The 15895-nt window shown below is 38.1% G+C and overlaps 2 protein-coding genes across 2 annotated transcripts; both read right to left on the reverse strand.

Moving 5' to 3' along the window:
- Positions 1 to 580: 580 nt before the first annotated feature.
- On the reverse strand, positions 581 to 5432 carry LOC136280543 (sushi, von Willebrand factor type A, EGF and pentraxin domain-containing protein 1-like). Its single transcript, XM_066165915.1, has 4 exons — positions 4929 to 5432; positions 2642 to 2759; positions 1812 to 2130; positions 581 to 1158 (listed from the first exon to the last, which is right to left on the reverse strand). The coding sequence occupies exons 1-4, from the start codon at positions 5283 to 5285 to the stop codon at positions 777 to 779; spliced, it is 1176 nt and encodes a 391-aa protein (XP_066022012.1). The 5' UTR covers positions 5286 to 5432; the 3' UTR covers positions 581 to 776.
- A 2672-nt stretch (positions 5433 to 8104) lies between these two features.
- Positions 8105 to 15634, reverse strand: LOC131796006 (short transient receptor potential channel 5-like). The gene is made up of 8 exons (XM_059113652.2): positions 14447 to 15634; positions 12882 to 13179; positions 11849 to 12362; positions 10965 to 11160; positions 10028 to 10186; positions 9585 to 9644; positions 8778 to 8960; positions 8105 to 8596 (listed from the first exon to the last, which is right to left on the reverse strand). The coding sequence occupies exons 1-8, from the start codon at positions 15449 to 15451 to the stop codon at positions 8558 to 8560; spliced, it is 2454 nt and encodes an 817-aa protein (XP_058969635.2). The 5' UTR covers positions 15452 to 15634; the 3' UTR covers positions 8105 to 8557.
- Positions 15635 to 15895: the final 261 nt, after the last annotated feature.

Below are 15895 nucleotides of genomic sequence, written 5' to 3' on the forward strand. Positions count from 1 at the left end.
GGAACGAGATTGTTGAAGAGCTATTGCTTACCTACCATATGTTAAGTGCGACCAGGAAATACTGGGTCGAGTAAATCAAAGAGCAGCCCACCTGTAAACTTCGTGGGAGAAAATACCGTATTGTAAAAAAAAAAAAGAGACTCCCCTTATTTAACAGATATTTAAAACTTAACTTCAGACTAAAGGCAGGCCGACATAAATTGACTCAAAATAGAAACGGCATGAATAAACACATAACATTGCTAAATAAACAAAGAAAACTTAATACATTCATTAAAAAAAAACTCGAGACAATTACAGAATACTGGCAGTCAATAATTTTTCCAGTTTTTCGATGAGCGGGAGCTATGGGCGAGGAAAGATCGGGAATAGATCTAGATGAGGTGAGTCAACCCTTTCCACTAATCCAAAAGAGTTTTATGGTAAAATACAAAAAAATTTGTTGTTTTTGTGAGTGTCCGTTGACTCTCGATATTCTCAGAAATACGCCTAATAGGGTGTTGGAGTTGGAAATAATAGATCATAAAGGCATCACTTGGCTTAAGGTAGTCAAGGATGATACAGAGCGTGGTTCCAGCATTAGTTTATTCTGATTTACTTCTGATGAGTTAGCTGCAGTAACCTAATCAATAATACGCATCATAAATATTAATCTAAATTAGCTTAACAATTATAAAGGAGTGAAGAGGTATTATTGCTGTTGTCCTATAAAGAACATGAATTCTCACAATAACTCTTGGACTCTGCTACGCGCAAAAAGTCAATGATTTCGCCATTCAAGGCTTGACTACTGTCAGACCTGAAACGCCATCTTTGAATTGTTCCCACCAGTGCATCAGGCCGACTTTGGTTATGTGACAGTTTGCATACTGTGCTGCAATATCACTCGCTGATAAGACTCTGCTCCAAAGATTAACTTCTGTAACCTCACCTGGTCCAAAACTATCAGCGGTTTGGAAGCCCCCTCCAACTGTATCTTGATCTTGTCCAATGACAACTGTTCCACCAGCTGGAATCTGGTGATTTTCTTTCAAGCCTGTTCCATTGCTTTGGAGTTGTCCATCCAGATAAAACTGCCAGGCGCCGTTTGTGCTTCTCCAGGTAACACAGATGTGATGCCACATAGTGTCATTGATCTTGACTCCGGTGTTTGTACCACTTAAAAAATGATCAAAGACAAATTTAAAATTTCATATCAATAAACGGTTCATTCCATGGCTGCAATACTACCAATCAAGGCTAATTCCATTTTAGTAGGGTCCATCTCCAAAAATCATGGCCGTCATCATAGCTCAAGTCATTGTTGTTAATTTTGTTTTACTACTCTTCATTTTCCTTGTGATTTTTTGCATTGTAGTGCGAAAGAAAGGGTTTCCAAATATCTACCGTTGGTGGTTGAGGCCTTTTTATCAATTAGGTTGATTGAGGAAGAACATCATGCTTTAGAATGGCTGAAATCATCATTGTTTTTTGTTTTGGTTTCTTTCTCGATGATACCCCTTACCAAAGCATGCACTGTTTTATCCACAATACAGTTATAGTTTTCTGACTTCGATAAAAGCCAGTATATTTTTATCAAAATTCTCCTGCATTTCCCGAGCATTTTCGTTGGCTGTTCTCGTTAATTCGTTCTATCATAATATGGCACTGCGTTTTCCCTCCATCCTTTAGTTCCACAGAAATTGCTTCATTACAATGCTAAGCGCCCCGGAAAAAGTCAAAGAGAGTTCCGCGGAGCGTTAGAATTTTCTCAATTCCATTTTCAGAAGTTGGGTTTGATACATCATTTACTTGTATCCGCGGTTATCCACATTGATAAGATCTCAATATTTGGAGTATTCAAACAGACATGTATGGCATTTCCAATATCATAACCAGAAGCTTCTGCATAGCTGTAGACACACTGGTAATGACTTGAATTTATATCCTTCCTTTTAACAAAAAGGCACACCGTAAATTCCGTGAGATTAGATGAAATGGCATTTGCTTTGATGGCATAACTTTCGGTGGTAGACTGTTTAAAAATAATCCGGTAAGCTGTGGGGAAAAAATGAATGATTATGCAGTTATATCCGTCGACTCCATCTGTGCAAGTTGCATTGTTTTTGCAGGGATGGCTGTCACAAGTAACTTTTTGGGAGTATAAGATAACGTTTAGAATTTTCGTCAACACTATTTTGCTAAACGTCCTAGGCAACGTTAATGTAAAAGGAATATAGAAAAATTGTGGACCCTTACATGAAAGGCGTGGGGCCGATTTGACTCCGCTGACGCTCAGTCATTTTTCCGCTATGCCATGTACAAAACGCTTTGTGATCGGTCATTTTTCAATAAATATCAAACTTAGATCTGCTGATTTTGTTAACTTAAAAAAAATACGAAATGTTGGACGTTTTGCGATTTATTTCAAATAAAAAATTATACATACACACATAAATTTTGAATCCCCCATATCTTTTCCATTCTTGTCAGTTTTCTATTTAACTTCTCTCTTAAAAAGCTCCGTTTTGTTTCGTTTCGTTTTTCTGTTTTTTTTTTTATCTGTTTGTTTTTAAGTCTCGGAGACAAATATTTTGCGTTGTATTTGACTTGACCGAAAGAACTTGACCACCTGCATTCTACTGTTCAAAGTTGTTCTTACCCAGCTCAGCACAAGTTTCTCCGGTCCAAGGGGGCTTGCACTTGCATGAAAAAGTTTGTTTCTTCTCGTCATACACGCAAGCACCTCCATTTTTATAACTGTCGATTATTTGGCAGCCCTAACAAGAAGCAGTGACAGACTATACGTGTAAAAAAACTGTTCAGAACACGAATATGAATGTACTTTGGAATTATTCCAAAGAAGTGCTCAGCTTTTTTCTTGGACTTAATGATTCGAGCTAGGTGTAATATTTCGGACCAAAAATTAATTGCCGTATCAATGAAAATGTAATGGTCGATTTCTGCTGTTATTTAGCCTGTAACAAAGAATAATGCATTTAAAATTATATAAAGAGGGTAAGTTTCTAAAGAAACTGAGGTGCTGCTTCTGTAGGAGAGTATAACAAGGTAATTCAATATTATCAACTGAGTAGATGACGTAACTTGGCCTCCCTAGAGTTGAAAGCTGACGTTTCGAGCGTTAGCCCCTCGTCAGAGCGAAAGATGGAGGGCTAACGTCAGCTTCGAAACAGGGCATTTAAAGTTTTATTTGTTCCTCTTGTTTAACCGACTGACAGATTCTAAAGACTACTGGAAAGTTAAGTGTTTTCTTTGAAACATCCATCCTTTCATCTAATGGGTCACTTCTGATCCATCCAATCACCCATCTGCACATCCATCCATTTCATATCAGTATGGAAATGAAATTAGAGAAGATCTCCATAATGCACTGATACCACTTTCAAAAAGAAAATTGAGCTCGCCTTTCACTGAATAGCTGTTTTGATGCCGCAAGCCTTATGTGCCAAAATTTATCATCTGTTTTGGCAGAACTTGAATAAAAAACAAACAAACAAAAACAACTAACCCGTTTGCTTAACCCGTCGCCGGCACAAATTACAATTTTGTTAAATTAGACTCCTCAAGAAAAAATAGCTTCTGAGACCTGCACAGTATATGTTACCTTCAGTCCGAAAGATTTTTCATGAGAATTCAAAAAGCTAGCACCTATACTGAACAGTAGCCGATAAGACCATAGATTTTGTCAAACGAATTTTTACACGCCAGAAACATATTTTGTCAAGACTGACAGAGGCAGGTCAATGTCTTCTTTCTTCGGCTTATGCTGAAATTAATCAGTCTTTGCGGCGTCTGATAGCTTTATTTTCTCTGTGCTTTAATTCCTGAGCGAAATATTTAGCATGTTTCTAGGAGAAAGAAAATCTGATCATGGTGAATGAAGTTTATGAACAGAAATATTTGTATAACTGATGATTTATATAAGCCGGCATTACCTTATTCAAGGTGAGGTTTGCCCTTCGTCTAAGAAATGGTGACTAATTTTTGCTCTCTTGTCTTTTCCTCGTTGTTTGTCAATTCATGTCATTATTTAAGGCATACATTCATTTCGCTTTCAAAAAAATACCAGCTCTGATTAAAACTTAACAACAGAAAAAAAACGGAAAGTTTGATTTTTATTGCTCGCACTTCGACTGTATTAAGATCGTGGCATACACGAAATCAAGGATTAAATTTTGTCTAATGCCAGCTGCTCGTAATTCAGAATACTCAAGAATAATGCAGAAATCTAGCGTAAATAATTTCTTTGTAAAGGAGATTCATTGTTAGCAAATCAAAAACGAAAAAAAGCGTTGAGAAGGGTAGTAGTCTTAAGAATGTATGCTAATTTTCTCTAACACACTTTGCCGTGAAGAGCACCTGTTAGCTAGTTGGCAATAAATCGAGCCTGCTATCATTTTAGCGACGATATCGCACACGGGATATGTTAGCACAAAAATCGCTTTTGACTCATGATTTACAGTAATACTCGTGTTTTCCCAACACCTCGCACTATTTATTAGGCTGGTAAATCGATAGAAAGTGCCGACTAGCGTTTTTATAAAGTAGCTATGCTCTGGGTTTTTTTGTTTAAGAGCAGTTATTTTTTCCAATCATATGCGCCCATAATTTGAGGAAATTCAAGACATCTATTTTTCAAATACAAGATAGGTTTTTGCTCAACTTCAATTATAGTGCTGTGGTCATGAATTTTCACTTTCCAGCCTTACAATTCTGAAAATTGAAAAAAGAAACATACAATATGGTGCCAAAGACTTAAGCCAAAATGTGTCAATTCATTTTAAAAATGAAATGTTAGCGATATGAAGACACGCAGGTTAATTTCAAAATTAAAAGCCAACTAACAATTTAAATGTTAATTAAACTGCAGTTGCGTCAACTTGCGGAGCCTTTTAAAGCCAGATGAGGCATTTTAGGCTGTTCGTTACCTTGAGAGGCACTGAGAAACTGGCACCTTCCTCGAACTGCAAAAACATGTTTTCTTTGACAGCAGAGCCATCGTGTTTGTCTAGTTCGCAAGTTCCTTTGCCATCGGACTTAGAAATTTTAGGAGCAAGTTTGAAGTTTGTTGAAGTACACCAGGCGTTTTTCAAACAAGACTGACTGCACCAAATTTGACCAGGAGACTCAAACCGTTTTACCACAAAGCCTTTAAGCTGCTTATTTGTCAACGTTGTGAAGTATGCTGATCGAGAAACAGTGGATGACTCTAATGCGGTGATGAAAATTGCGTAGAGCAACAACCCTCGAAAAAGAACAAATGGAGGAGCGTTTACAGGTTCCATCACCTCAACCTTCAATGTTTGTTGAAGACTTCAGCCAAGAGTTTACACACGACCACTTACTACGATTTTTTCATTGGCAGATTTAAGTAAGGAAAACTTGCGGAGACGTTCGGTTATACTCGCCCACGCAATGTAATTCATAATTGATTGCCAATACTACAGCGTGGAATGAAAAAGATGCCGATTTTCAATTAACCAAAAAGTGTCGATTGGTTGAGAGAACATTAATTAAACTCCAACAGCGCGGAAACTGAAATTGAGAATACAAAGTTGCACACTGCCAGAAATCTTTTAAGCTGATTTCTTGTGCGCCTAAGAAGAAACAAGCACTCCCCGATTTCATTTATAGGCACCGCAAGGGTTTGCGCAATGTTTTTGAAAAAAAAAACTACCCATGCTTGCATATTTATTCCAAATTGCGCGGTTGGATATAAATTTATGACCTACATGAGTGAAAACGTAAGTATCTTCAGCCATAGAACATTTTTTTGTACTTTTGTTTACTGTAATTTTGAATGCAAAATGAAATAATTCATTTCTTTGTATTAAGAAGTATTAAGAAGTACTAATTAAGAAGTGTGAAAAAACTAATGACTTATTCACGGATTTTTAAGAACGAATCAACACGTTGAACTGATAAATCTATAATTTTATGCCTGTCATTACAGATAAAATATGAGAATTTGAAGGAAATTAATTAAGGTAATTTAAGGTGTCCTAGGATGTTAAGCGAGAAATCTTGGTGAATCTTTACCGAGGCAAAGCTTGTTTGACTTTTAAAGCCAAACTTTTTAACAAAGAACAATGAAAGTTAAATGGGAAGTGCGCCCGAGTACCAATTTTTTCCAAGACTAACGCGCTTTCAACCTTTCACTCTCAAGATCTCATTAGTAATTCTCCTGACTGTCTGCCATACAGTTCTTGTGATATGAGATTGGAGAAACTGGTAGAGGATCAACTATTGATTCCCTACGTGATATTTTTCCATATTCTCAACTCTTCTATATTTGATATTGTATAGTAAGGAGAAACTCTGTATTGGTCACTCATGGCTGTTAAAGTGTGGACAATGGCCGTCTTCTAGTCCTTCGTTGCTAAATAATTTAACAAACAAAAATAACTCCCAATCATCGGGAAAAAAGAGTGAGAATTCCTCGGAACATACTCATTATTGCCAAGCTATTGACTCAGTTGGTTCTGATTCAGGATTCAACCACTTTCTTTAATACAATACCCTCGTTATGATAATCATGGCAACATGTTAAAAATTAATTTCCATTCATTCAACACCAGGACACCGTTAGTCATTTTTTAATATCTTTTAGCAGCTGAAGAGGCCTTGCGCTTGTTTCAGCTGAAACTGAAATGGTCGAAATAAATTCCCAGTTAACTTTTAAACCTTAACGTCGATTCAATATGCGTAGTAAGCCGCCAAGAAAATTGTTACACATTTCAGGGATTATCCTTTCGAACTGAAAATGAGGCAATTTATGTATTTGGAATGTGTAGAAAGGTAATACCATGAAGTAAAAACAACTCACAAAACAAAATACACAAAAAAAAGAAAAGAAAGAAACAGCAGAACGAAAAAAAATGGTGTTAACAAACAGTAAGCTTCTAACGGTTGCAACAGAGTTTTTGTATTGTTAGGCCTTAGGAAATCGAAGTTATGCGAAAACCCGCTGAATAAGTTTACATAATTTAGGGAGACGTTTTCTATGTTTTAAGCACGCCCTCAGTCATCGTGCTTATTCACAACAAGAAGCCTTTTAAACTCAAATTACACTTCTTTCAAGTCCTGCCTGTAATGAATTATCTACGAAAACAGAAAGTTTGAAGGCCGTAGGATAAAAAGATAATATTCTAGAAATAAAAAGGTTCTATCTCCCCCATAAGAAAAGAGTATCTTTATACCGAGAGTATCTTTATACCTGGTTAAGAGGTTCCATCAAGAGTAAAATCCCCCTCCTTGATTAAACAACTTTTTTGAAAGGCAAAAGTAGACAATCTTATTATTCAGGTTTTTGCGAGAATGTGCGATCATTAAAATCTACATTGCGTAGATCTCAGTTAGAAGTACCAAATACGCCATTCGCTATCATATTCCCTCTCGCCAATTGAATACGAGCTGCTTGTATATACCTAAGGAGGAGCGACGGTATAATTCTCTTCATGTAAGAAAGAAACCCAATTAATTTTTATCAGTTAAAGGTCCATTTCTAGTTAAGATGTTCCCCCACGTTCTTCTTTTTCGTTGTCTCCATTACCGGGAAAATGATTACCTCGAGCGAACTTCTGGTTGATAGTACATTATGGGAAAAGTTTTAGCAGCGCCATTCCTGATCTCCTTGGGCTGTTAGTGGACGATCATTGCTTTACTGGTTTAATTTGAATTGTAACTTTTGTTAATTACATTGTCAGAAAAAATGAATCGCCATATGCAGTTGACTTTTGACAATCAGAATTTCTTCGGTTGAGATCACGTTTTCTTCGTTGTGATCGTGAGGTTGATATGGAACTCGTGATAAGCCATGTTCTTAAATAAGTTAATTTTGGATGTACGACCGTACGACCGTACGACCGTACGACCGTACAAGGTGCTACTTTTAACATGCGTGGTCAACTGTACCGCGGGCACGCCAAGGCCACGGCTTTGTCTAGTAGTCCAGTGGTCAGTGCACTGGACTCCGAGTCGGACGACCTGGGTTCCAGTCCGGGCCGGGGCAAGGCGTTATGCCCTTGAGACATGCGGGAAAAAATAATGCAAGCTCCGCTTTTAGGTTTGGCTAAATCTATATATTATAAGGCAAGCACGCGCGCTATGTTATACTAAACTTTATTACAGTAAGATGACTTACTCTCGATTACTTACACTACCTACACAATACTCTACATTTACATTATTTTACGACATATTACACTACTTTCAATATGTTACGGTAAATTACTTACGGCATCTTACTAATGGTATGTAGCAAAATTGTATGCTTTACAATAAAATTCGACTTCTTATGCTACTCTGCATTGTTTGGACGACACCCATTCCACAAACCGATTTGTGACAAAAAGCTATTTCGATATACTTTGATTATCGAGTAGACATCATAAAATGTATTTTCTTATATGCGCTAGAGTGGCCAGATGAGTCAGTGGCATTGTATCACAGAATTTTCCTCGTTACATTAACTAATTCTTTTTCATTTCAAAATCTATTTAGCGAGCAATACGAATGTATCTTTGTCTTAGCAATCAACTTGTTAAAACAAGCTGCATCACTCGAGCGGTTCTGTTTTCTCAGTCTTGTTCTTTTCCTGAAATAATGATTAAAGAAAAAAATTAATAAGAAGGAAAGTTAATGTGAAGCTTATTCTAGCATAATAAGTTATTTCTGTTTGGTTATAAAACCAAACAGCGGACACCGAGCATGTTACTAGTGCACTCGTTTAAAAATACAATTGCGTCCCAAAGTGTTTAAAACTGGAAGTGACTCACCGTTGGTGTTTTTTGACGGAACCGCTTTATCGCGGTTTGTAGATTCTGTAATGTATTAGTGACCTCCATCAGTTTGCATTGTAACTCTTCTGGAGGTGGATGATCTTCAACAGGCTCCTCTTTTTGTGTTTTTCCGTTCACATCAAAATAGCGCTGGATTAGATTTTTGATGACCATTCGACGCTACGAAACACAAAATTGAGTTTTCAGCTCAAGTCACTGCCAAGGCCAAACGACACTAATTCTGCTAGATGTTTGAATGATCAGTTTTGAACAATGTTGCGCATTTTCTCTCTGGTAATGATTATTGCTGGTTTTTGGATAATCTTTAATTGAGTACTAGAACGTATTACAAGGTCGCATTGATTATTTTGCTTTACGGCGCCTTCTGATTGGTTTACGCAACAGTTTGTTGTGCTTCAGTTCCAACCAATCAGAAGCATGTCTAAAAAATCAATCGTGACCTGATCATTGACGTTTTTCGTGCTTGAGGCTGTTTACGAGTTCTCATTGGCTTGTTTCCTTCATTTCCAAATGAAACTATTTAGGTTTTAGTATTTTTCAAGTGAAAAGCGCTCGGACAGAGGCCAATTCTATCACTCACCCATTCTGGGCCTGTGTTTCATTGGAGAAAAAGTAGGCCAGGGTTACGTATAAGCTTTCAAAAAAAAAAAACAGAAAAAGCTCAGGAATCAATTGTAGTGTGTCTTTCAACGTACCTAATTACCGATACCTCTACAGTTGTTCATAACTGTGTCATTTTAGCTCTATGGGCTAATCCTAATAAAGTTTATGAATCAGACTCACTCTCTTCTCATTTGTCTTGGTTTTTGGAGACGATTCTTGCTTCTCATTGCAGACGAGACACTTGAGAAGATAAAATTAAAAATTAAAAATTAAAACTCGTAGATAGGATTAATTAAATCCCAAACTATTTCTTATTTCTTGGGAGAGGAGGAGAGAAGGAATGCCTTAAATTTTTAGATCCCACCAAATAACCATCTTTTCTCCCTACTAATTGTCATAAATTTCCTTGTAATATGAATTAGGAGAATCAAGTGTTACATTAGGACAACCTCATCCAGCTGATCAGTTTGAGTACTCCGACTAAATATTTTCTAAATTATGAAATAAAATTACCATGAGAAGTTGCATGTTGATCACTCTTGGCTCATTTGGTTTACAAGACAAGAAACGAACATCCAAATTTTGTGCAAGTGCTTATACCGTTACTGTTCTTTACTACTTACTTCTCCCATTGAGCTGCACCGTGTAACGAGCCGGCGGATTCCTAAAGCGATCTTTCCTACCGGAAACAAGTTAAACGGGGGAGGCAGAGGACTGATCCTACTGACGTAATACATCCAAACACGGGTACGAGCAAACTTGAATTTCATATCCTTCTCCTCCTGCAAGAATACAGTCGAATGCACTTAATTGGCGCATAGGGAAAGGAAAGAACAAAGGAGGAGATCCATTGATGGCTCCTGAAGAAACTGATGCGCAAAGGGATTCGAGGAAAAGCCTCGGATATATTATTGATTTACTAATGGTAGTTTGATAGATTGATTTATTGACATTGATCAGTCTTCCAAAACCCTTTATTGTTCATACCGTCAAATGTAGGAGAGAAACTCTGGGTTATGTTCAAGTGAAAATTACGTATTGACAATATTTGTGAGATATTTACATTTCATTGCTAACAGAAAATCAGTCATTGTTAAAGTGTCTGAAATACTACTAATTCCAATAGTTTGGATGCTAGTCAATTGCAATTTACTCCCATTCCTCCCCCCCCCCATTATTTTCTAAGGTTTCCCTAACATTTCAACAGCCCTTAAATTTACCCTTAAGTAAAGAGAGAAACTGTAACTACAAGCATCTTTAAAGGAACACAGTCGGATGACCCCCGCCTAATGTTAACCGGACACTTCAATCTACATCCTGGCTTGTTTACCTTAGGACCAACGCATCCCAAACAGGGCTGATAATATGCACTTATCATAAATGGAGTCTGATAATAAATGTAGACATCGAATTTATGCGGTTCACACCCAAGAAGAAACTTATAAAACCAACTCCCCTGGCTTTAAAGTACTTGACCCCTCCCGGCGGATAGAAAATGGGAATGATTTTGCTATCTGTACGTTAATACTTCAGCAGCACTCATAGATTACTGATACTTACAGAAACCTTCTTGAAAGTATTACTGAGCATCGCAATGAGGAGGTTCATTGCAACTAGCACGGAAGCGAGACTGTAAGTGGCGAAGAGCAAGTGTCCAGTGATTTCGGTGATCTCAGCGTTTTTATTCGTGTCAAAGGTTGACTTATCCGCATGTCCGAACAGGGCCCAGAATAAAGTACTTAATACTCCTTCGATTCTACGAGAGAAATTAGACAAATCTTCATAAAAATAACCTACCAAGCTCGTCCGGCAGTACAATGTGTGTGCGACTCATTTTTCGCGTTGTGGAAAAGTGATTTTTAACTGATAATACTTTGCTAAGGTAAACAAAAACCAAAATGGAAAAATAACAAACCAAAACAGATTCTGGATGACTAAGGAGGGAGAGGATTTGTATGAATTTCAAATGGCGACTTTGTGAAGTAGCCCCTTCACAGTATCACTACGATGAAAATGTTTGTACTCGTGTCTCGATTTCTGTTATGTTTAGCTTGGATGCTCATTGTCCATGATTGCACCTCAGTTTCATAAATAAGTAAGAAAATGATATCGCAGTAAAAGGCCATTTATCATCAAAGAAAACCTTTAAAATTAACCTTTAACGAACAAAGCCAAACTAACTATGGAGTAACTTGCTTTAAAACTAGTTTCCGATGATTGTTTAACCATAAAAGTAGAGGCTTATAACAAGCTGAATCAACTCAACTAACACGCAGAAGCGCGGAAATTTTTGACAAACTGCAACTGATAATTTTCATCTCCATCGAAGCTAATCGAGAATGATGCGTAGTTTATGGCCCCTATCCCTTTCCCCATTACTCACACCTTGAGAGTATTCAATAGATTAACTTTGGTATCATCGTCACCATCATTACATTTGTTACCTTTCAAAAGCATGGGTTGTGGTGCTGTTGTTTCCCATATTAGTATGTGCTGCTGTCGACTGCACGTACTGTGAGTACAGTTTTCTCATCGCAAGGGCAAACGCACATACATTGAGAGCAAAAAGGAAGAAAAACTTCATGATGTCTTTCCCCATATTCATAAGCGACAAATGCAGCGGCCCTAGGGTGGAGTTCACTTGTAGAGTGTGAGATGCTTCGAAGAAAGTCAACACTACTGCAAAGGAGTAGAAACTGTTGGATAACAGCAACAGGTGGTATGGGGTAAGGGATGTGGAACCCAGTAGTTCCCGGACATGCACGGTCCATTCACCCGAACCCGAGGCTATATATGCGTAGCCCACAATCCACAGAACAGCGGCTATGATGTAGCAGATGATCATGGGTATTACAGCCAGGTGCCACCATTCTGAAAAGTATCGCTCTTTTCCTTGATGAAGAGCTTGTTTGATTTCTTGAACTGTCATTCCGATCACCCAGATGCCAATAATTACATCTATGTGAACAAGAAACGAGAGCATTATGGGGCTGACTCTGAGTAACAGTGAATCAGACATTAAAATATATCAGTTCTTGAAAACAAATTATTATCGCTTGTGTTTCGGTTCCTCCTCTGCAATTAAAGAAGCCTAAATGTTTTCGTTTCAGTGCACTTAAGGAGAAGACACTTCCGCGTATGCCCGTCTATCGCATCCCATTAAAGTTGAAACTAAAACTTCAACACTTATTGTTCATATGATAAAATGCTTATTGACTGAGTTGGGTCGAGCCGGACGGGAAAATATTTGGTTCTCGGTCATAACGCACGGACACTTGTGTGCTCGATCCGATGACCTCGAGCCAAACACTTTCCCGTCCGGCCCTCCAACTTAGTCAATATCTGTCTAGTTTGGAAGATTATAATAGGTTAAGTAACCAAAATTAACCCCTATACAAAAGTTTTAGACGAGGAGATTAAAAGAACGTGGTTGCTGGGGCTTTTATCTCCTCTCTTAACGATAACATGTCTACTTACTCAATGGCGACAATCGTAAGGACAAGTCATAATAATCTTGGAAGGCAGACAGTGTTATCAAAGCTAGGAACCAGACAACAGAGGAGGCCTGGCTCATTAGCTTGATCAAGGGTATCTCTAACTTCTTGGTAAGAGGGTTGATCGGAGTGAGCATATACACCAGCATGCATAGCGGCATAAAAAGAGTGTACAACATCGCCAGGAAGAGTTTGACAGGAAAACGCATTTGCTGCCATCCAGATGTACCCTTATATACCACTGAATTGAGCATCACTTGGCTGTAAGGGTGAGCTATGAACTGGAAAAAAAAACATTAAAAAATATATCTGAAAGTCAGAAGTCAATTTTTATGGTCATAACAACTACAGCTACGAATGCATCAGAATATCTACCATGTGCTCGTCGAGAAAATGTGTTTGTATTTAAGAAAGGAAACTATACTTTGTGAAAACGTGCGCTACAACAGCCCACAGACAGAAGTGGTGGTTTTTACTTCTCTCCGTTCTTGTTGCGCGAGCCACATGCATCTGGCTGTTTTGTAAACGGATGACTAACCGAGCGGGAGAGCTACACAGGAGATATGAGCCTAAGGGCCATATTTCTAATTTAAGTAGTTTACTATATGGCACGCGAACCAAACATTTTCATATTGGATTTATAAGCTTTCGAGGACTAAAATACACGACTCATGATCGTTTCCGTGGAAACTTTCCGTATGAATGAGGAAGCTCAAAGTCAAGGACGCTTAAGGAAGGATCAAGACTACCCCGCCATTCAAAAATACCTCTCAAGTCGCTCATGCGTTGAAGCCGGACACCTTTTCTTTCAAGTAATATTCTACAAAACTACAAAACCTCAGTGTTTTGACGAGAGACTATATTAAGCGTAATGGTCTCTTGATTTCAATTATTTCTGGCAACAAAACGTGACAGGGGTCTTTACAAGCCCTTTCACGTTTCAACAATAAACTACTGTCTTCATTCTTCTCAGTCTTGCGTTGAGATTATACAGATATGAACAATAGCGTTTTTTAAATTTTTACTTCTGACGCTCAAGGCAATGAATTTAGTCAACAATTCCTGATAAAAAATAATCAGACGGCGAGCTTGAGCTTCTGGAAGCTTATTTCAATGCTTATTAAAGATAATTACAAGTCCTCAAGTTATCCATCGGAGACATTTAGTTTCTGTTTAACTATAAGTTGATAAGAGTTGATAAACTGCTTTTCAGAATTTGCCAAGGTCAATTATTTTCCTTTATCGACTTACATTTGATAACCAACTAATCGACTCACTTGCTCGCTGACGTAGCGCTGCAGTTTCTTTAGTAACTAATACCTCGTCTACAATAGGTGGCTTATAAACACACGTTACAAAAAGGTTTTTTTAGAAACGGTTTCTTTAGAGACTAACCTTGTTTATCTTTTAGATATACCAACAACCGACATAGTCTGATCTGCTTGCTGATCCTTTTAGCATCAAAGAAAGATACAGCTCCAATTGAAGAAGATATTGCTACAATGACATTATTTGCCCGAATTACATTATTTTTTTACTCTTGCATACCTTTATATTCTGGTATTTTATGGCGAGGTTGAGCACACGCAGTTGGTGTTCCTTATTCCTCAGATACGCGTCGTCTTCCATTTTGTCCAGTTCCGGCATGTCCATGACGGCGGCGATTTCTTCGAGATTTCTGCATTCGTCCAATAACCGAATTGCAAAATTCTCACACTGAGCGGAGAGAGCTCGATAATCATCTCGAAACTCGCCTTCACGAAAAGAAAGCTTTTTCAGTTTCTTCTTCAAAACGATAGATCGAAACAATGGATCACTGGCTGAATATTCCGTATTCCTTGTACTCAAATTTTTGCTTTCGTGTAAGAACAATTGTGATATATACAAAGGGCTCGCCAATGCACGGTAAGTGTTTAATTTCACAACAGAATTTTTAAGCCTGATCATTGATTCCTCCTCGAATTGTTTGGCGAAATCTTGGCTTTTGCGGGTGAGCGGATGTTCAACTTTGTAGCCTTTACTAACAAGGAATTCGACAATTTCGTAGCTTCCGTTTAACACAGCCAAGCCGAGTGGGGTCAGAAATTCGTCAAACCGCCCTAAAGTTCTACCCGTTCCTTTGGTAGAAAACTTTTCGAGCGACTTCGCACCGAAGCTTTTACGACTTTTGTCGTAAGCCACCAAAATTCTCACACACTGCAAGGAATTGTTCCTGACAGCTTGAAACAAAGCCGAACCGATCTCAGCATTGTTTTTGAGAAGTATTTGCATGATGTCGAGATCTTGTTCCTCGACTGCTGTTTGCAGAGCAGTTTCACCGTTTGCATTTCGGCAATTGACATCAACGCGTTTGGTACTGAGCAAATTTTGAACTGCTTCTTTGTTGCCGCTTCGAACCGCAACAAACAGTGATTCCTCGTCTGCGCTCATTGAACTCGCGAGGACATCCATTTCGTCTTCTTCTATTGCAGAGTTCAGTTGTGGCGAAAATACAACATCCTTACCGTTTGTAATTTCCTCAACGTTCAACGTGGTCGACTGTCCGCCGTTCATATCCAAAAATTATATCGTACGTGTGTTTACTAGTGGGAAGGAGCGGGAGAATGCGGATGACAAGTGATTTCCTCAAATTTATGGACAGTTGAGTCCTTGCCTGTCTGATTTTGTGATAGTTGTGCTCCTAGACGTTTTTACGTCACAAAAAGCAACTATTACAACTATTGCAATCATTCAGATCTCATGTAGCAGCTACTTATATCACTAATTTGTTGTTTATCGTAAAAAGCTTTATCTCTTTAAGACGTTTAATGTATGTTTATGCATATTCGGGTAAGACAAAAAAGCATTTCTATCTCTAAACATTATTTGCAAAGAGTTTCGTTCCGTGACCATGAGTTGAAACGTGAGAGCATTGAAGTAGTGATTTGAGGTAAAATTTGTCCCCCTACTATTGACAGGGTCAAAGAGTCAAGAAACCTATCAATAACAAATTGTTTT

Source organism: Pocillopora verrucosa, chromosome 4, assembly GCF_036669915.1.
Source record: "Pocillopora verrucosa isolate sample1 chromosome 4, ASM3666991v2, whole genome shotgun sequence".
NCBI classification, from domain to species: domain Eukaryota; kingdom Metazoa; phylum Cnidaria; class Anthozoa; order Scleractinia; family Pocilloporidae; genus Pocillopora; species Pocillopora verrucosa.

Bases quoted from the DNA above. Each gene is read 5' to 3' on its own strand.
- LOC136280543 (XM_066165915.1), bottom strand. From the start codon at position 5,285: ATGGAACCTGTAAACGCTCCTCCATTTGTTCTTTTTCGAGGGTTGTTG. The intron at 2,760-4,928 runs GTAACGAACAGC...GCTTCTTGTTAG, and splicing joins GTTTCTCAGTGCCTCTCAAG to GGCTGCCAAATAATCGACAG. The intron at 1,159-1,811 runs GTGGATAACCGC...TCATTTTTTAAG, and splicing joins AATATTGAGATCTTATCAAT to TGGTACAAACACCGGAGTCA.
- LOC131796006 (XM_059113652.2), bottom strand. From the start codon at position 15,451: ATGAACGGCGGACAGTCGACCACGTTGAACGTTGAGGAAATTACAAAC. The intron at 12,363-12,881 runs GTAAGTAGACAT...TTGTTCACATAG, and splicing joins CTTACGATTGTCGCCATTGA to ATGTAATTATTGGCATCTGG. The intron at 10,187-10,964 runs GTAAGTATCAGT...GTATTCTTGCAG, and splicing joins ATACTTTCAAGAAGGTTTCT to GAGGAGAAGGATATGAAATT.